The 22140-nt window shown below is 38.2% G+C and overlaps 1 protein-coding gene across 1 annotated transcript; it reads left to right on the top strand.

Annotated features, from left to right (window-relative positions):
• Positions 1 to 1483: 1483 nt before the first annotated feature.
• On the top strand, positions 1484 to 21816 carry LOC136247979 (uncharacterized). The gene is made up of 5 exons (XM_066039797.1): positions 1484 to 1517; positions 1629 to 2180; positions 3036 to 3173; positions 17015 to 17476; positions 21526 to 21816. Exons 1-5 carry the CDS (start codon positions 1484 to 1486, stop codon positions 21762 to 21764), a joined length of 1425 nt encoding a protein of 474 aa, XP_065895869.1. The 3' UTR covers positions 21765 to 21816.
• The last annotated feature ends 324 nt before the right edge of the window (positions 21817 to 22140 follow it).

Below are 22140 nucleotides of genomic sequence, written 5' to 3'. Positions count from 1 at the left end.
TTTGTAGCTGAATTATCTACAGGGTGATTTGTTTGAGCTGAACTCTCTACATGATGGTTTCTTTGTAGCTGAACTCTCTATTAGGTACCTTCTTCTAGCTGATCAGACTGCAGGGTGACTTGTTTGTAGCTGAATTCCCTACAGAATAACTTGCAATGTAATATAATTGAGTAAATTATATAAACGCAGCCGAATGCTTTATTAGGGTGACTGTTCTATTAGAGTATCTCGATCTCGCATTGCTACACGTAGCTGCCTTTCAAATCATAACTCAGTGGTTTGTAATCCGATTCTTCTGTACTACTGCAAGGACTTTCTATGATGATTATTCCAGCTACATACTGATTTTCAGCTCGTTGCTCTAAGCGGTTTTCTGGTAGACATGAAAACTAATATATTTTTTTTATTCATAAAAATCGATCGCATAATTTTGACACAGGTTGGGTTTTGTGTCATATCTCCATGGTCTTTATCCCGATTCCTTTCAAACCACAAAAAGGCACTCCTACAATGGTTGTCCATCTACGTATCAATTTTCAACTGATTCCTTCAAGGGGTTTACCTTGTAGGCGTGACAGACGTTCGACCTTATTTTACGCAAATAATCGGTCATAACTCCGTGAATGTTCATCGGATTCCTACCTAAGTTGGTACGGAGAAATGTGCCAAATTTCATCCCGATCCGAGCACGCATTCGTGTTTTGTGGAAGATTTTGCAAAGTGTGCGAAATGAAGAAGAAGAAGAAAACGAAGAAATCAAAACGAAATTTTGTTCGCTTGTATCTCGGAAATGGCTAGAGCGATTTTCTTTAAATTTGTTATGTAGACTCCCCTAACTGGCCGGCACCTCTCTAGCAAATGTGGTTCCAATCGGAGTAGGCATCACAGAGCTACATAGGTGTGAAAATTGTGTTTTCTTTCTTCCTGTTAATGTACTCACGGTGTGGCACGCCGGCTTCTTGGGCCGCACGACACACTACCGCGTGTCTTGATATCAGTATCAGTACCAATATTATGAGTACCGGTATTGGTAAATTGCAAGTCCGTAATACAGTATTTCACTTGAGTACTATATATAAGTGATATGAGAAGTAGTGTTAAAAGCTCTACACTATTTCTACAGAAAGTGACTTGGTAGCCAAGTAGTGTGCTTTGTAACTAACTGTTTGATTGGATCAATCCTGAATTTGTGAGTTGCTGTCATCTCTCTGAGGGTTTATTGTGCTACTTTTGGTTGTCTACTTTTTTATTGTATAGAGTTGCAGACAAGCAAAGTTTACGAACAGCCATTGGTAACTAGGACTATATTGTTGGAAAGAATTTTGGATGGAGACAGCCATAATTATTATTATGCTATGCTGTATCTTAATAATGAATATTGATTACACTTAAAAGGTGTCACCTGTGTCTTTAATATGGTTTATTAAAACACCTGGCATTGGAAACATTGTGTATCAGCAGCGGATGTAAAATAATTATTGTAATGGTACAGTTTTATAATGTTTCAATGTTGGAAAGTCAGTAGGGTGATTTCTGCTTAGAAAGCCTTAAATGTACTGCACAGTGTGTGTGTATTTAGTATTCTATCTTCTTTGCAATTACAAAACAAAACTGTATTTCACTTTTAGATACCTGTACAGACACTTTAATATGCCAAAATGGGGGATTACCAAATGATGATTGCTTAAGGTGTACTTGTCCACCTGGTTTTACTGGTGATAACTGTCAAACCAACATTGATGACTGTGATCCTAATCCTTGTGGAAATGAACAAACATGTAAAGATGGAATTAACTCATTTACTTGCACCTGTCCATCTGGGTACACCGGAGTGACATGTTCAATAAACATCAACGACTGTTTTCCAAATCCCTGTCAAAATGGGTATTGTCTTGATAGAGTTAATTCTTATACTTGTGTTTGTCCACCTGGTTACAATGGGATAAACTGTGAAATTAGCACTGATGTTTGTGCTTCTAGTCCATGTCTTAATGGTGGAACATGTCGAAATGGGATGAACTCATTTATTTGTGTCTGTGCACCCGGGTACACTGGGTATAATTGTCAAACTATCATTAACAATTGCAATCCTAATCCTTGCCAAAATGGTGGGATTTGTGAAGATGGAGTTGATTCATTTACTTGTGATTGCAAGAATGGATTTACTGGAGCTACTTGTTGTAAGTGTAGCATGTACACACTATAACTGTGTCCAGATTTTGGAAAATCAGTCTTAATGTCACATTTTCAGCTGGAATATTTGTGATTAAATAAGGCTATATAAACTTCTACTCAGCTTTACAGTGATTAGATCAGCCCTGAATAACAAGAAATTCTGTGAAATATTTTAACAGGTGCATAAGTGCTAAAGTGCCCAATTAGTGGTGACACAGCAAAGCATAGATTTATATGTATTTCACAGATGACAATAAGACTGATTTTCCAAAATAAGGTCACAATTATGAACTAGTTAGGTGGGTAACACCACTGAAACATCTAGTGTAACCGCTTGACCGTTTTTCCCATGTCCACGCTTTCTGGAAAAGGCAAAAACAAAAGAAACCACTTCAGATTTACTCCTGTACCAGCTATCATTGGTGTGTTTTATTGCTAAGTCCTGCAGTTTTTCTGACTGGGCTAAAACAGTTACATAGTATACATCAGCAAAAATTAAATATTTTTAGTTCAGTAAAAGTATATTAAACATTAGTACTGCAGTGATGTACCATTTAAGTCTATAGACTGCTGTCTTAGAGAGTTAGAGTATCTGAAATTCTTTTTCAGTGACCTGGTTATAAGCTGGAGAGGGCTATAGGAAGAATGGCTATGACCCTCCCTACATGTACCTTACTGAAAACTAGCATACAACGTTTCTACATACAATAGTACCATAAATACTTTAAAGATCTATGCCTTGAGGAGGTGGTGAGCAATTGTGATCATAGTCAAATATAATACACTTTCATATTCTGTGGATATATCGCATAGCTTTCTACAGTATTTTGCAATTACATAGTTTATCTTTTTACACACAGCAATAGGTTGTCATTTTAGTGAACTCTGTGGTGATGTTAGTATTACTATCCAAGCTAGTAGTGTTTCTGAGTGTTGTGAACTGGGAGGAAGATCCTTCAATAATGGCACTAGTTGTACTACAGCATGTGGACTGACTAGTGAGTTTTGCAAATATATATTTTTTATGTAGTAGTTGTAACATGGGCACAAGTGATTTGCCTGAAATATACGCATGAGCATGAGGGCGCAGTCCTAGTGCAATTGCGTATACGTATTTTAGGCAAATCACAACTACCCATGTTAAGGGTGGCCCCAGGAATTTTGGTGACTGGTTTTCAAACTTTTGCTATATGCAAATTTAAATCTGGGGGTATTGGGGCAAGTATGTTAGGTATATTAATGTAGGCTGCTTAATTGTGCTTGCTTCTGGTACAGTATTAGGTGCAGGCTAAAGGGTTAAGGGACAGAGCAAATTTGACATTTGAAGCATACAATAGGGTCCGCAATCCGAAAAATCAACTTCTACAAATTAATCCCTCTACCATTGTGGGAAGTTCATTGTAGTATCCCATTGCTAGATCCACCAGGAAACCGGAGACACGATTGCTGTCTTCACAGAAATATTGTTTTCAGTATCTCGCAAGATGCAAAATTTATTTTTTAAATTTCGTGCTCCACAAAAAGGACCGGATGAAACTTGCTATTTAGCCAGATCATATCCAGAGTTGTCGTAGTTGAAAAGTACGCACGGAACTAAGTGATTGATTTGCTGGGTTCCCGGCACAGGGTTGCTTTCTTTGAAAAATCAGACAAAGAAATACAAAGTTTCGAATTCAAACTGCCCTACCACCCAGGGCAAGAGAAGCCAACTCTTCCTCATAGTGTTTCGATACGGTTGGGTGCATAGTCTGTCTATGCTGTTAGTTTGGAAAAGATCTGAGACTTCTCACCATCTGGGTGACGAGCGTCAAATTTTTCTGCAGCATCAAAGAATTGTGTCGCGCTTTCTAGCCATTTCCAGCGCCTCTGCAGTCACAACAATCATCAATTATTGACTATACAACTATAGAAAAAGATGTTTCTGAACGTTTGGTAGCAGCGGTTGTCCATTATTATTTCATCCACAGCTTCCAAGCCTCGCTCTAAGCTATGTATCAAGGGAGGCAGCAAAATCGTTCAAATTTGACTTCACCTCTCACACTCCACAGCAGCTTCAAATCTTCACTAAATTACCCTACATCACTATTATGCTGCAAAACATCCCAAAACAAACCGAAAAAAGCACAAAATCTTTCATTTTTGATTCGAGCTGGGTGGAGCTCCTGGTGAGCTGCTGGTATACTGCATCATATGAAATCACAGAAACACCAACTACTACTACTACCAAACGTTTTGAACCATCATTTATCATCATTCTAAACAAAATTAAGTGACCAGTGTGGCATCAGAAGTACTGGAAAGCACTTTGGTACCATTGAGAGAATCCCTTGAAATGACGTACGAAAATTTTGACGTTCTTCACCCAGATGGTGAGAAGTCTCAGATCCTTTCCAGATTAACAGCATAGACAGACTATGCATCCAACCTTATCACATCACTATGAGGAAGAGTTGGCTTTTCTTGTCTTGGCTGGTAGGGCAGTTTGAATTCGAAAATTCTTGTTTCATTTTCTGCTTTTTGAGAGAAAGCAACCCTGTGCCGGGAACCCAGTGAATCATTTGCTTATTACTGTGCGTACTTTTTAACTACATTAACTCTAGATAATATCTAGCTAAGTAGCAAGTTTTATCCTGCTCCTTGTGTGGAGTACGAAATTTTAAAAATATTTTTGCATCTCACGAAATTCTAAAATCAATAATTCTGTGATGACAACAATCGTGCCTCCGGTTTCATGGTGGATCTAGCAATGAGGTACTACAATGAACATCCCACAATGGTAGGGGGATAGATTTGTAAAAGTTGATTTTTCGGATTGCGGACCCTACATACAACAGACATGGATGTTGTTCTGGGGGTCTTGGGACATGCCCCTAGGAAGATTTTCAGATTTTAACACTCTGTTATAATATGTGACTGACTGGATATACGAAAACCGTTCTTATCGCCCAAGACAGGAAGTTTGATTTTTTCACACAAAGCTTAATGAATACACTATCAAGTTTCACTGCCACAGTCGACCAGAGTAAAGTGGTCTGCTTTTGCTGGCTGCTTTTTTAGAGCACAGTGGCGAGCCGTACGAGTGGTCGTGGGGTCTTGATGGAGCCCTGGCCAACCAGGTGATGGCTGTGTGTGGCTGTACAGCTCCGTGGTGTTGGACAATGACCTGTGCTGTAAATTTCCTTTCATTTTAGCCAGTTCTGAGTCCTGAATGGCCTATAACTTGGCCTAATTCATCCCAGCACGTTTCTTTTCAATTTTTGAACACCATCGTAAAGTGGTCTGCTTTTGCTGGCTGCTTTTTTTAGAGCACAGTGGCGAGCCGTACGAGTGGTCGTGGGGTCTTGATGGAGCCCTGGCCAACCAGGTGATGGCTGTGTGTGGCTGTACAGCTCCGTGGTGTTGGACAATGACCTGTGCTGTAAATTTCCTTTCATTTTAGCCAGTTCTGAGTCCTAAATGGCCTATAACTTGGCCTAATTCATCCCAGCACGTTTCTTTTCAATTTTTGAACACCATCGTAAAGTGGTCTGCTTTTGCTGGCTGCTTTTTTAGAGCACAGTGGCGGCGAGCCGTACGAGTGGTCGTGGGGTCTTGATGGAGCCCTGGCCAACCAGGTGATGGCTGTTTGTGGCTGTACAGCTCCGTGGTGTTGGACAATGACCTGTGCTGTAAATTTTCTTACATTTTAGCCAGTTCTGAGTCCTGAATGGCCTATAACTTAGCCTAATTCATCCCAGCACGTTTCTTTTCAATTTTTGAACACCATCTTGCCCTCCTTCCAGGGCCCCCGCCTCCCACCCTTCTGGAGCTCGCCTCCCACCCTTCTGGGGCTCGCCTCCCACCCTTCTGGGGCTTGCCTCCCACCCTTCTGGAGCTCGCCTGATACAGACAACCTCGGTTTAAAAACTATCTAAAATGGCGGGAAACTTAGCTGTTGACTACTTCTTCAGTGGATGATCAGGAAGGTAAGAAATTGTTGTGAAACGTGTGAAAATTTGGTATGCGTAGCTACCACCATTGGCCAGCTACAACACAATGAATATTTAAAACCGGCATTTCTCGATACTTTTAAATAGGCGATAAGACCGGTTTTCCCAGAGACAGTCACATATTTTGGACTATTTTAACTGTGTTGGCACAGGTAAATAAAGTAGCTAGCTAGGTACTTATGGTCCTTAAGAGAAATACAAAATGTGGCTGTTCTATTGGAGTGGTTGACTGCTCTATTACAGTATTTCCATCTGAACTTTTGTACCATTGCAAATCACTGTAAACTATAACTTTGATTACCTGAATACACTTGACCAGTTTCTGGAAACCTCAGAAACCCAAGATCTGCCCCTGTATGATTGTTATAACAAATACAGCTAGTCCACTCAGATGACTCACCTGCAAGTGTGGGAAACTGTAGGAATGCTTTTCTAGTGTGTTTACATGGGACCATGTAAATTTTGATTATGGATAACGTCGTAAGAGCAACGATGAAGCTGCTGCTGAGAGGACAAACGTAAGTGTATAGGCATGAGCATGCAGATTGCTTCGATTGTGGGTACGCAATTAAACACAGGAAACAGAAATGCTACCTGAACATCTCATAATGGAGCTTAAATACACTATAAAGTACTTACTATGCTAGCCATGAATAAACTAAAGCAATGAATTTGTTTACAGGTGTCAAAACAGCAATATAAAGATGATTCACAGGGGTGGATCCAGAGTTTGGAAAGAGGGGGGGCACCTTGCTGAAAAACAGTTGAAGACCAAAAAAAAAAAAGGTCACAACAATAATAGCTAGTTATCTTTTACCAAATATATCACATCTGTTATGTAAAATAAAATCCTATTTATAGCTTCATAGGTAAGCTACACTGCCTCATGAACATTGTGACTGCTTTATTAGAGTAATCGACTGCTCTATTAGAGTATCTCGATCTTGTATGCAATTTCTTGAAGGGGGGGGGGGGGGGGGGGGGGGCATTTTCCCCAAATGCCCCATCCTGGATCCGCCATTGATTCAAGTGCACTAAAATACTTAACTTTATCAGCCATGACTAAACTAAAGTAGTGAATACTATTAACACTAATGTCCAAATCAATTAAGCGCTATGCCCAGTGTCTGGACATCGCCAGATGAATATTGAATGTAACATGATCAATATAAACTAACCTGTGGCCTTCTTCGTTCAGTAAAACAACAAACTATCTTCTTCCTCAAGTCCATGATCTATGCTTTGGCTCACTTTACAAAACTAAAACCCACTATCAATCCTGTGCAGTGTCACTATATTAAAGCAGAGGAGATCACACAGTTTCATCAATTATTTCTGAGTAGGCTTGCGTCGATTATGCCGGCATAATTTTTGGCATAATAGGGGATGAAAAGCATAAAGCATAATGCTGGAATAATGGAGCATAATTCAGAGCATAATGGGCAAATTTCCACCACCATAAGTATAACTTCAGCTATAACAGTCACAAAGTCAAGGGCTAACCTGTTATAGTGAAATTATTCCTGACAACGGGTAGAAAAATACACTACTGTCTTACTACATGTACATGTTTACACTTGACGAAATGAGTGCTTTTCATTGTGGGTTTGAGTTGTATTGTATACGTGCAGTCATTTTCCAACTATATAGTACCAAGGCATTGCAAAGCAGTTTAGCTGAGGTTCAGTCATTGGATTTGGTATTATATAACGTGTCTCATTGTCTGATTCTGAATAAAATGTATTATGATGATTATGATTATTGAAAGCTCGATTGGAAGACAATACAATGGAAGCTCTGATGATAATAAAGTTTGCGTTGAGCCAGTATAGTTAGTGAATGTCTGGACATTGAAAATAGTTAAGTCCGTGTAGGTCTGCTGTGAGACTGGGGTTAATATCAAAACCCATGAAAATATTTCAAAAAGATCGAGATTCTCTAATAGAACAGTCAAACACTCTAATAGAACAGTCATCACGTTCAACAGAGAAAATGAGTAAGTCTTTATCCCCTGGAGGCTAATGCGTATGTTCTTGACATGGTGCTGCATACATAGCAATTTCTGTCCTTTGAATACCAACTGCTGCAACAATCAGAAGACTGAAATCATGCATAATGTTTTTTATACATAAATTGTTTGCATACAAAACTGCAAAGATACTATTTCATAGACAATAAAATATCTATTGCTTTTGAGGGACTATAGATATGTCTCTGAACCCCTTGCTCTAATATGTCTACTAAAATCTGGAGCACATCCTGGTTTCAAGCTATTGCTATTAGCAGTTGAAATGACACTTTACCATTTACCACATTCTATCATATGAAGAACTTCTCTACACAAAGAAAAAACACACAAAATAAAAGCATAATGCATTTCTGAAAAGCATAAAAACAAGCATAATAGGCAGAAAATTGGGGAAATGCCAAAAAGCATAATAGGCAAATTTTGGAGCATAATAGACTCAAGCCTATTTCTGAGAATGCTTGGAATGCATTAATGACAATAGGAGGTAGTATATACAGGTTATATCACTCCTAGTAGGAATATAACTTACCTCTATTTCTCGTTAATGCATTCCTAAGCACTGATACCAGTGCTATTATACCACTTATACACCTTCTTTTACCTCCATTTCTCATTAATGATATACCACTTTCACACCTAACTTAAAAGGGAAGAGAAGGTGTATAAGTGGTATAATAGCACTGCTATCAGTGCTCAGAAACGCATTAATGAGAAATGGAGGTAGTATATATATCCCTCCTAGGAGTGATGTAACTTGTATATACTACCTCCTACTCTCATTAATGCATTCCAAGCATTCTCAGAAATCATTCGGTTTCTTTGATGAAACTGTGTGATCTCCTCTGCTTTAATATAGTAACACTTCACAGGATTGATAGTGGGTTTTAGTTTTGTAAAGTGAGCCAAAGCATAGATCATGGACTTGGGGAAGAAGGCAGTTCATTGTTTTACTGAATGAAGAAGGTCACAGGTTAGTTTATATTGATCATGTTGCATTCAATAGTCATCTGGCGATGTCCAGACACTGGGAATAGCGCTTAATTGATTTTGACATTAGCTCTTATAGTATTCACTACTTTAGTTTATTCATGGCTAAGTACTTTAGTGCACTTGAATAATCTTTATATTGCTGTTTTAACACCTGGCATGCTGTCACACACTCACACATGTGTAGTGACTGGGTGTGGCGCTTAATTGGCTAGGTCATTATAGCACTGTAAACATATTCACTGCTTTAATTTATTCATGGCTAGTATAGTAAGTACTTTATAGTGTTACTTAAGCTTCATTATGAGCTGTTCAGCTCGTATTTGGGCTTCCTGTATTTAATTGCAGACCCACAATCAAAGTAATCTGCATGCTCGTGACGATACACTTACGTTTGGCCTCTCAGCAGCGCCTTATTGTTGCTCTTATGACGTTATCCACAATCGAAAATCACATGGTCCCATATAAATGCACTCGCAAAGCATTCCTGCAGTTTCCATGTAAACTTGCAGGTAAATCACTAAGTGGAATGTATTAGTTGTAACATGGGCACTTGTGATTTGTCTGAAATATACGCACGAGCATGACAGCACAGCCCGAGTGCAAGTATGTATATTTCAAGCAAATTACTTGTGCCCATGTTATAACTACTACATATGTAATTTATATAAACCATGGCTACAAGATGTATTGCACTTATATACACCCGACTCTGAAATCAACAGTAAACTTCCGATGACTGAGGAGGAGGGGTGTATATTAGTGCAATACACCGAAGTGAGCCATGATTCATATGATATATACCATGTTTCTAAATTAATCTGCATTACATTACTTACTAACAATGCATATGCTCACAACCCAACTTAAAGTATATATATATACTTACCGGCACTTAATTCACCATAGTTTGGCACGGTAGACACACTGGTAGCGTTCCTCTCACAATTCAGTTTGCTCACAATGAAGAATCAAATGGATTGTGGGACTTAGTGAACATATCTCCGTATATCCCCAGGACTTGTCCTTTCATATCAACAAACGTAGGAGCAATGTTACTTGCTGCGACCGATCATCGAAGTCACGAGGTATGGTTATAAAATGAATCCATTGGTCGGACTCTTACTGGCTGGGGTGATTGATCGCCTAGCACGCAACAAAGGCTATTAGCCTGAGTCATTTGGGTGATTAGCCATGCTAGCATGGTGTCGTTCGCCCACCCACATTTGTGACACAGTAATGTGTCATGTGAATTCCCAGGTGAGGATAAGTATATCAAGGGTGGATCCAGACTTATGGAAAGGGGGGTCAAAATGAACTGAGGCACTACATTGTCTCTGGTTTGATAAGGTGAGATCAAAAAAAGGTCACAGTCAGCTGACAATAGCTGCCCACCTCACCAACGTACTATGCATTTATAGCTAATAAAGTACATAAAAATCTTTAAATAGCTCACTACACGCTGCTCTAATACTGTGACTGCTTTATTAGAGTGACTGCTCTATTAATCTTGGTATACTAAAAATTTTTTGGAGTGGGGGTTAAGAACCCCCTTTGACCCCCGCCCCCCTCTATATCTTCCCCTGTATATATGTGACCGGGCCTGCAAAAACAGGGCATGTGGGCACAAACTAAACCCTGTCACTCTACAGGTAATATCTCAGTACTGGAACAGAATATTTCCCACTTGGAAGCAGTAACAGCAATTTCTAATGTTTTTACACCATTATTAGTACTGGTAAGTAATTCCTTGTGATTAGCATGCTCAAGGAGTATGCACATATGTTGCAGCCTGCAATCTTCTTGAAAATCGGTCCAACAATCCATAGCAACTGTTGCTAGGCAACAAAATGTAAACCTGACCTAGTTACATGCTTTTTGGTGGTTGCTTAGCAACCGTTGCTATGGTGTCAAAATCATTTCTAAAATCAGTAGTGGTTACCTAGCAGCGGTTGCTAGGCAACGATGTTGTTGCTAGGTAACATGTATTGGTTACTATGGTACCAGCAGTTGTCAAGTCGGACATGCCTAACTGGTAAAACAACTAAACACTATCAAAAAATTTTAGCCAATCAGATACGTATATCAAATGTACAAGTGATATACTGATTCTATTGGCTAGTTTGCTGTAGTATATCAAAAATATACCACAAGCTGCTATTGGAGTTTGTGTACAGGACACGATATTGATGTTGTATTAGTATATGTTATACTACAGATATTGTGGTATTCGAAATATATACCAAAAGATATACAAACTTAGAAAAGATGTTATAGTGCGAGGCGAAGCCTCGCACTATAGCACCCTTTCCTAAATATGTATATCTTTTGGTATATATTTCGAATACCACAATATCTGTAGTATAATATGTTAATACAACATCTCGTTTAATTACTAGAATATCAATATCTTCAATATAGCTACTGAGTCTATCAATGTCCAGCATTGAATATATACACACTGTATGTGTCCCATTTCTACAAGAAATACTGTCAGTAATATATACACTATAAGATTGTTTAGTCTGAGTCTGAGTCTATTATCACTCTGCGTTTTTTATAGGGCTGATTAGGTGATTGTCCTGGTGTCTCCATTGCTGGTGTACTGGGAAATCCAAAGTATACAGTACAGTTTGAAAAGTGATATTTACCATTAATTGATGATGAGAAAGGGCCTGAGCCAATATGACTGTTTGCTTGAAGTACATTACTGTGAGACTGTGGAATGTTTGCCACATTTTGAAAGGGATAATGACTTCTAGTGCTGCTGAGAATTCCACTTATTCCTTGATGATCATCAGAATCAGCATTTGAGTATGCTCGAAGACTTTGCTCATTTCGGTGTCCTGTGATAGCTGCAATTTTGTCATTTGAGACCCCTGCTTTCTGAAGTTTACGGACTGTTGTTTTTCTAACACTGTGGTTTGTAAATTTTTTGTTAGTAAGGTCTAAGCCACCTTGCATGGCAATATATTTCATGTATGTGTCAATGGTATGCATACCAACGGGTTGAGTTGTGTACCAAACTTCATTAATTGGTGTGTCTAAAGGTTTAAGGTAAAGAGAGCCACTGTTCTTTAATTCATCAGGCCGCTTTGATATCAATAGTTCCAGCAACTTAACTGGGCATTGATCATGACCCTGGTAGTACAACCGCTGAGGTAGTCGTCGGCTTTCCTTAATAAGTCCACCTTGCCTGGTCTTAGTAATTCCTTCCACCCATTCAACATAAACAGTTTTACCTGACACATCTTTTACAAATTTTAGATCTTCTACTCTTATTTGATGGTGTTCTTGGCAACCTCTAGTACCGAATTGCTGGCTAATCGTATAGAATATCGAGTAGTTCAGACTGGTGGGATTTGTGCACCCCAATACACCCTTTTCCCACAATTGCTCTTCTTCTTCCAAAGTCAGTGCATCTGATCTGTTTTTACGTTTTCCCATACCCTTCTCTCTCAGTGATATAGCCTTTCCATTCAGTACTTTCCTGCATCCTTCAAAGGCCTTGTCTTTAATAATGCTGTATTTTTGGCCTTTCTCTCTCAGCCATCGATCCAGTGAAGATAACATTGTACGAAGACTATCTGGCTCATACTCACTCCCATCGTTCTTCCTGACCTCAGCAAAAAAGAATTGCAATATTTCATCAAGGTGATCCACTGGAATGTTCTCAAGTCGCTCCTGTATATTTCTAGCTTTTCTCCATGTATCAAATCTTTTTATCCAAGTTAACGTAGTTTTTGTGGTGTTATAATTTCTTGTTTTATCAGCAAATGTTTGTAAGTCTGACTTACTTGCTGTGGCGAATGAACTCATAGCTTGGGCGTGGTCTTGAGCGTCGTGACTAGGGCACGCGACTTGACTAGCGACGTCATTATTAGAACTGCTGAGAGTTGTTGTGGGTTCTATAGTGCCGGAAGTCTCGTTGGCAGTAGTTGCTCTCTCTAAAGTGTTATTGCTGGCGGTATATTGCTTCCTTATTAAAGACGCGTCCAATTCTGTCTCAGCTAAACTGCTAAATAACTGGTCCAGTTCGTCTTCCTCATCGGAACGCACAAACGTTGCAAGGTTCGAAGACAAGAAGTCTGCAAGGTCTATTGTATTCATTGTATACGTGTTTTACTACTGGAGTGTGATATATCGTAACCATAGAGATGAAAATAGATAGCCAATCACATTCGGATATCACCGAACAAGATTAGAACAAATGTTATACAGCGTTCATTGGCTAGTTTGCTGTAGTATATCAAATATATACCACCGCCTCTTATTGGGTGTTTTGTACAGGACACGATATTGATGTTGTATTAATAAATATATATATATATATAATATATATATATAATACATATATCTATTACTGAACTCTACATGGTGGTTTCTTCGTAACTGAACACTCTACAAGGTGAGTCCTTCTAGCTGATCTCTCTGCAGGGTGAATTGTTTGTAGCTGAACAATCTACAAGGTAACTTCTTCTAGCTGATCTTTCTTCAGGATGATTTGTTTGTAGCTGAACTACCTACAAGGTGACTTCTTCTAGCTGATCTCTCTACAGGGTAATTTGTTTATAGCTGAATTCTTTACAGGGTGATTTGTTTGCAACTGAACTCTCTACATGATGGTTTCTTTGTAGCTGACCTCTCTACAAGGCAACTTCTTCTAGCTGATCTCTCTACAGGGTGATTTGTTTGTAGCTGAATTCTTTACAGGGTGATTTGTTCGCAGCTGAACTCTCTACATGGTGGTTTCTTTGTAGCTGACCTCTCTACAAGGTGACTTCTTCTAGCTGATCTCTCTACAGGGTGATTTGTTTGTAGTTGAACTCTCCACAAGGTAATTTCTTCTAGTTGATCTCTGTACAGGGTGAATTGTTTGTAGCTGAACTCTCTACAAGGTAACTTCTTCTAGCTGATCTCTGTGATTTGTTTGTAGCTGAACTGTCTACAGGTGATTTGTTTGCAGCTAAACTTTCTACATGATGGTTTCTTTGTAGCTGAACTCTCTACAAAGTAACTTCTTCTAGGAGATGTCTCTACAGGGTCACTTGTTTGTAGTTGAACTCTCTACATAATGGTTTCTTTGTAGCTGAACTCTCTACAAGGTAACTTCTTCTAGCTGATGTCTCTAGAGGGTTACTAGTTAGTAGCTGAACTCTCTACAAGGTGATTTCTTCTAGCTGATCTTTCTACAGGGTGATTTGTTTGTAGCTGAACTCTCTACAGGCTATTTGTTTGCAGCTGAACTCTCTACAAGGTAATTTCTTCTAGTTGATCTCTGTACAGGGTGAATTGTTTGTAGCTGAACTCTCTACAAGGTAACTTCTTCTAGCTGATGTCTCTAGAGGGTTACTAGTTAGTAGCTGAACTCTCTACAAGGTGATTTCTTCTAGCTGATCTTTCTACAGGGTGATTTGTTTGTAGCTGAACTCTCTACAGGCTATTTGTTTGCAGCTGAACTCTCTACAAGGTAATTTCTTCTAGTTGATCTCTGTACAGGGTGAATTGTTTGTAGCTGAACTCTCTACAAGGTAACTTCTTCTAGCTGATGTCTCTAGAGGGTTACTAGTTAGTAGCTGAACTCTCTACAAGGTGATTTCTTCTAGCTGATCTTTCTACAGGGTGATTTGTTTGCAGCTGAACTCTCTACATGATGGTTTCTTTGTAGCTGAACTCTCTACAAGGTAACTTCTTCTAGCTGATCCCTCTACAGGGCAATTTGTTTGTAGCTGAACTCTCTACATGGTGGTTTCTTTGTAGTTGAACTCTCTACAAGGTGACTTCTTCTAGCTGAATTTGCATATAGTTGAACTCCATACAAGGTAACTTCTTCTAGCTGATCTCTCTACAGGGTGAATTGTTTGTAACTGAACTCTCTACAGGGTGACTTATTTGTAGCTGATCTCTATACAGGTTACTATATAGTTTCTATCTGATCTTTTGAATTCTCTTCAGGGTGACTGCTCTATTAGGATGAATACTCTATTAGAGTTAGGGACCCGCCGATTATGCTGGCATAATTATGAGCATAATAGGTGTCTGAAGGCATTGAGCATAATGCTAGCATAATAGGTAGAATATTTGTGTAATAGTATGAATTCTTGCTTATCAAAATAGCTATTACAGAAAGATCGATATACTCTAATAGAACAGTCAGTAACTCTAATAGAACAATCACATAGCTGTCTGTTCTATTCGAGTATATCGATCTTTTCTGTGATATGCATTATGACTAGTAAGTTTGTGCTTCAGCCACTTATTATTTATCAATAAATTGGAAATTATTAGCAGAGCATGAGAATTGAGGCATAAATAATTGGGCATAATTTGAGCATAATGGGTAAGTATTGAGCATAAATTTAAGCATAATAGGTAAATTTTTGAGCAGTGCAGCATAGCATAATTGGTAAAATTATGAGCATAATCGGCGGGTCCCTAATTAGAGTATCTCGATCTCGCACTTGCTATACCAAGTTGGATTTCGTGTTATAACTCCGTGGCTTTAAGTATGATTCTTCTACACCATTGAAGAGCTTTTCTAAGATGAATACTCCATCTGTACAGTGATTTTCAAAGCATTACCCCAACTGGTTTTTCTGGTCTGGACCGCCCAGAGAAATTAAGGGGCCCAGGGCAAAGAGTTAAAGTGGGGCACCAGAGGCAAGGAGGTTTCCATTCTGAATCACAACTTCACCCAAGCTGTAAGTTGAAGACCACAAAAAAAAGGTCATGACCTGCTAACAATGACAATAACTACCCCTCACCAACCATATCTCCTTATCTATAAGCTTGCTACACTGCTCCTGTGACTGCTCTATTAGAGTATTTAGATCTGACTGCTCTATTAGAGTATATCGATCTTTTAAGCAGCTATTCAAGGGGCCCTTCATGGGTCCTCCTGGGGCCCCTTTCAGGCTGGGACCCGGGGCAAAATGCCCCAGTTGCCCTCCCTGTGGGCGGCCCTGTTTCTGGTAGGCATGACAAGTAGTCGTTTTTATTAGCTAATCTCGATGCATAATTGTTACACACTGTTGGTTTTTTCGTTGCATCTTCCTGGTTTTAGCTCGATTTCTTTCAAACCACAAAAGGTTTGAGTTTCAATAGTTAACCTATTCACCCACCAATTTTCAGCTTCTTCCCGTAAGCGGCTTAGCTACCTTGTAGGAGTGACAACATATTGGTGTTATTTTTCGTGAATAATCACTAATAACTCTTTGTCTGTTTATCGTATTCCAGCTAATGTTGGTACCGAGATGCGCCTTTATACCCCCCTTCAGTGTGCCATATTTCAAGGCAATCGAATATTGCATTCGTGTTTTATAGCAGTTTTTGTAAGTGTGCAAAAAGAGGAGGAAAAATAAGAAGAAAAAAACCTGGAGAAACTAAGCCAATTTTTGAAGTTACATATCTCGGGAACGCTTGAAACGATTTTGCTCAAATTTGGAATGTGAACTACTGCAGTTGTAGGGCGTGTCCACAGCAATAATCATCTTATTTCATCAAGGCAGCACAGAGCTATGGAGGTATGAAAATTGCATTTTTGTTCTTCTTGTCAATATACGTATACTCACGGTTGTTGCGTGCCGGCTTCTTGGGCAGCACGACACACTACCATGTGTCTTGATATATATATATATATACTCACCTGTGGGTTTGGGGTGAATGTGCCCTATATGCAACCAGCAGCGCCTTTTAAATTTAATGTGATCATGGTATAATATTGCAGCATTACATCTTACACTATGCATGTTATCCTTTTATAATATAAAGTATATTATATATATATATATATATATATATCTGTGTAGTTTCCAATAAATAATGTTTTCAACAGAAGGTGACCCACTTTTCACGGTGCCACTGTTGTCTAAGGATATATTTTGTTACTCGATTAAAGGATACTCAGGATTGGCATTCAACTTGATCTATACTAAAGACTTTATTATCAATGCCTATTTTGTGGATACCGGAGGGGATGTTACTTCAATCGGCAAATTTGCAGCAATCCCACAAAACAAGAATAAATCTAATGCTGCAGTCTTTGACTCTCTCAATCAGGAGGTAGTAGTGGGTGATGAAAGAGTCCTTAGTGCTGCAATGATTAAGCAAATAATTTTCACTGAAAATGATACAGTAAAGGTTACCCAACAATCTCAGAAGCAGACTGGTAATCCTGTTATACATGTGATATACAGGAAGCTACAAGCTGAATTTAATGTCATCTTTTACCATAATCTTCTTGATGTGGACTGGAGTATGAACTATGATAAACTCTGTGACTCACATGGACTAATGGGTATGTTGTCAACATCAGCCAATACATATAATAATAGTATGTATTATTATACTACTAAATTATTGGCAATGTACATTCTTTAATAATGCCAGTGAAAGTTATATTTATATACAAATGGTAAACCTGGTCTTATATACAAATGGCAAACCTGGTCAAGTAATAATGGTTGAGGTCAGCATTATCACTAGTAATTCAGAAGTAGGGAATGATTTTCCAGGGAGAATCTAGGAACATGCTCCCCTAGGAAAAATGTTTGCTCTAAGAGTGCATGTGGGAGTGTTTTCAGACAGAAATTGAAATATTTAAAGTTCTTTCAGTAAATAAAAGATTGATGAATGTTCTATTAGTACTAGTAATAGCATCGGTAGCAGTGAAATTTGGGATAAATATCACGAGTGTTGTATTGGAAATGGGGATAAACTTCACGAGGCGAAGCCGAGTGAAATTTACCATTTCCAATACAACAAGAGTGGTATTTATCCCAAATTTCACTGCTACCCATGCTATTCCCTATACTCACTGCATATGCTGCATTAGCTTTGCTATGTACGCAATTTGTCACTATGTACTAAACACTCGTCGACACTAATTGGCGCTACATTGTTAACATAAATTCTAGCCAATGAAATTGTAATTACAACTTTTTCACTGCTGTCAGTGAAATACGGGATAAATTTCACTGCTACTATTGAGACTTTTGTACGGGCAGTGAAACAGGTATGGTATTAGAACATATATACTGCCTGAATGCCCTATATCAATCTATGCTATAATAGCCATACAGCTATAATTGCCACAGCACTACCACCAGTCATGTAAATGTATTATTCTAGTAATGTGGAAGGATTGTAAAGTGTTAATGCAGTGGAACACCTAATGCTTATGATTTGAGAGAATCCCTTATTTGCTCCAACTCTAATGGAAAGCAAACTTATGTGCAATGATTAATGATAATAAGGTTGAATCATAGAACAAGAGCATTAAATTACTCATGCCAAGAACAGGTGCATGTGTCAAATGAAACAATCAACCAACCTGGTTATACAACATGACATACTACATTATGAAATCAATATAAGTAAACTCGTTACTATGTGACAGTTATCATATGCATACTATGACACTGAAGAAAAGTAATACCATCATAAAGTACAAAAATTATATAATATAATTTATATATTACAGGGGTGAATCTAGGATTTATAAAGGGGGGGAGGCTAACTCAAGGTACTAATCTCTTGGGTACAGGTGTGCAAAGCACACTTCCCAGCATGCAAAGCATGCGGGGTCTGGGGGCATGCCCCCCCCAGGAAAATTTTGAAAAAGAGATGCTAAAATACTGCAATTTGGAGACATTTCCACGTAAAATTCATAATATTTTCTGCCTGTAAATATTTTATATACTGCCTTTAGATTATAGGTATGGCTCTCTGAAGCATTTTGTTAATGGAAAAGTTTGGGTAAGTACAGACAACCAAGTACATGATGCACCCTTCTCACAATTACACAACACTAAATTAGAATAATAATGTTGAAAGTGGAACATTTTGAAATTTGAACAATACAAGATTGAATCTGAGAGCATTTTCAATGGAAATTGTGTACCAGAATTAAGTATTGCCAAACATAGTAACTACACAAGTAGGTGAATGAAGCCCTTTAAACAGACCAATGCACTTCATTGTATGTATAGGTGCAGGTAGATTTGGAAAAATTCCATAACAGAACCATGCAACTACATGTTTCCAGTGAATGTTCTATTAGAGTAGTTAGCTGACTGCTCTATTAGAGTATCTCGTTCTTGTACACCTCCAATGCTGATCCAGGTCCTTGTTGCATAAACTTTAGTATAAATCCGCTAATAATACCTTGGAAAGATGTTTATAAGGTGATTTTATGAGTATTTGTATTATCACTGATCTATAATTATGCTAAGACAAAATTTCATTATAATACTTAGCATATTGATCAAGTAAAGCCTAAATATGAAGGAGGGGGGCTTCAGCCCCCAAAGTCCCCCCCCCCCCCCCCCCCCCATATCCGCCCCTGTATTATTACCATACCTGTTTCACTGCCCATACAAAAGTCTCAATAGTAGCAGTGAAATTTACCCCGTATTTCACTGGTAGCAGTGAAAAAGTTGTAATTGCAAATTCATTGGCTAGAATTTATGTTAACAATGTAACACCAATTAGTGTTGATGTGTGTTTAGTACATAGTGACAAATTGCATACATAGCAACGCTATATGCAGTGGGTATGGTATTAACTGGGAATTATAGCATGGGTATAGCAGTGAAATTTGGGATAAATACCACGAGTGTTGTATTGGAAATGGTAAATTTCATGAGGCGAAGCCGAGTGAATTCATCCCCATTTCCAATACAACACTCGTGGTATTTATCCTAAATTTCACTGCTACCCAATGCTATTACTAGTACACACACACATATATATATATATATATATATATATATATATATATATATATATATATATATATATAATTCAGCTTATCATGCAGTTTTCCACACCATTGCAATAATACAGGAGTGTGTATATGTATTCACTTTTGTAATAATGTTGGTTGGTAAGAACCACAATCAGCCACTTGAGATTGTTTACTTGTCAACTGCCGTCCAATGATGGTGGTTGTTTTGGTATGTGTGCAGGGTTTCACGTTCTCCTATATGATTATGCACTAGTACCAGTGATATGATCAGCCACAATTGGCTCCCAATATATAGCATGAAACTAGGCTTGGGGAAAAATATCTGGGGTTTCCTGACTTTAAAGCTAAGGCCATCCTAGCAATCCTTATGAAACCCTGCACTATCACACCTCAAGCAAGTCTTGGGATAAAAGTTGGAATGGGTGAAACTTGATTCAAATCTACCACTAGGCATGAGGCTATTATGCTCCAAAAATTGAGCATTATGCTTTTGAGCAGTGCTCAAAAAATCACCTATTATGCTTTTGAGAATTGCCCATTATTCCCAAAATTATGCCACCATAATTGGCTAATAATGCCAGTTTATTGCCGTATCAGACCATTTTCATTGATGTTTAGGCTTCAAATAGTCTTGAATTCTTTAGCTGGTTACTGTATTAGAGAATTTCATTTCAATATGACTGCTTTATTAGAGTAAATAATATTCAATGACTGTTCTATTAGAGTTTCTGACTGCTCTATTAGAGTATCTCGATCTTTTTTAACGGAATTGTGCAATCTGCAGATTTTCCTACTGTTAAAGCTTTATAATCACCTCAAAATGCTAGCATAATTCCTGATTTCCACACATACCTATTATGCCCGAAATTATGCCAGCATAATCGCCGCATCCCTATCTACCACACAAGACTCCATGCATTCCTCTCCTGATAGACTCAATCCCATACTCCCACACATATTTTATCTTATGTTTTCACAATGCATTTAGTTTGTAAATCATATAAGGGTATACTGTTGTCCAATGTAGCTCCTAGCTCAAGTTAGTGGGGGTTTGGGATGGGATTATTAATAAGTTTTATTCCACTGGCCTCATGATTAATACATCCCCATATGTGCAGTATTTTTGTGTGCATGCATTCATAGTGCCTTCAGTTAACTTTTTCCTAAACTACCTCTAGCACTGTAATGCAAACGTCCTACACATATGGTACATATGTAGCCTTTATATACTCTCCCATGCTTGCTAGCTGCTATGTTACAACACAAGCAAGCACAAATTGCGTATCACCCTCCAATAACTTTAAGTTTATTTTAATTTACATGTGACTGTAGTAAATGAAAAATTCTTCACATATTTAAATGATAGTGTCTATTATTTTCAATTAGTGAAAGGTGTTTATCACTAAATAATAAAAATGTTAAATTAAATACTTGAATATTTTGATTCAGAACAGTTAAACCATGTTTTTAAATTAAATGATAATGTATAACTTGTCCCACATACAGTACACGTCTTTCTGCATTATCATTTGTTCAACATTACTTCAATAATAATGTACAATTCTTATAGCTACTGTAATACCATGCTACTGCTGTAGGTCAATTTATGAAGAAAGGAATCCACATTGACAGCCAGAGGGAAATGTTGTATTACTCAGATGATCGTAATCCAGTACCTGTTACTAGGTATTCTGCCAAGGCTGGGAAGTGGTGTTGGAAAGTGAAGAATTTTGGTGATCAGGGAGAGGGCCTTATTGAAGGTGACATACTAGACTATGCTGTACCTACTATCCTGGATGCTCCTGTCAACATTGAGAAATTCATCAAAACTACCTAACATTTATTACAAAAGATGCACTATAATTATGTATCTGCAAATTTGCAAGACTGCACATTCACAAATTTAAAATATCCTGTTTCATTAGTAATTTTGTACATATACATTGTATGAAATGAGTAATTGGTTTGTAGATTAATGTACATTATTGTATGTCACAGTGAGAGTATAGAGTATGCTGAGTTATTAGCCAGAAATTATTTCTGACATCTCCAAACCGCTATTTTTCTGCTTGTATGCTTATAAATCAGAGTTTTAATGAGCCTGTGCTTATAATGTCTCATCAATAAGCTCCTGCGAAATTGCAGGCATTTCTAATTTCTAATTGATAAGTCCTTGCACTGAAATATGCAGTGATTTGGCTACATGCTATCAC

The sequence above is a fragment of the Dysidea avara genome, chromosome 2, assembly GCF_963678975.1.
Source record: "Dysidea avara chromosome 2, odDysAvar1.4, whole genome shotgun sequence".
NCBI lineage: Eukaryota > Metazoa > Porifera > Demospongiae > Dictyoceratida > Dysideidae > Dysidea > Dysidea avara.
The sequence above is the reverse complement of the archived record's forward strand: the minus strand, read 5'-3'. Positions and strand labels throughout refer to the sequence as shown.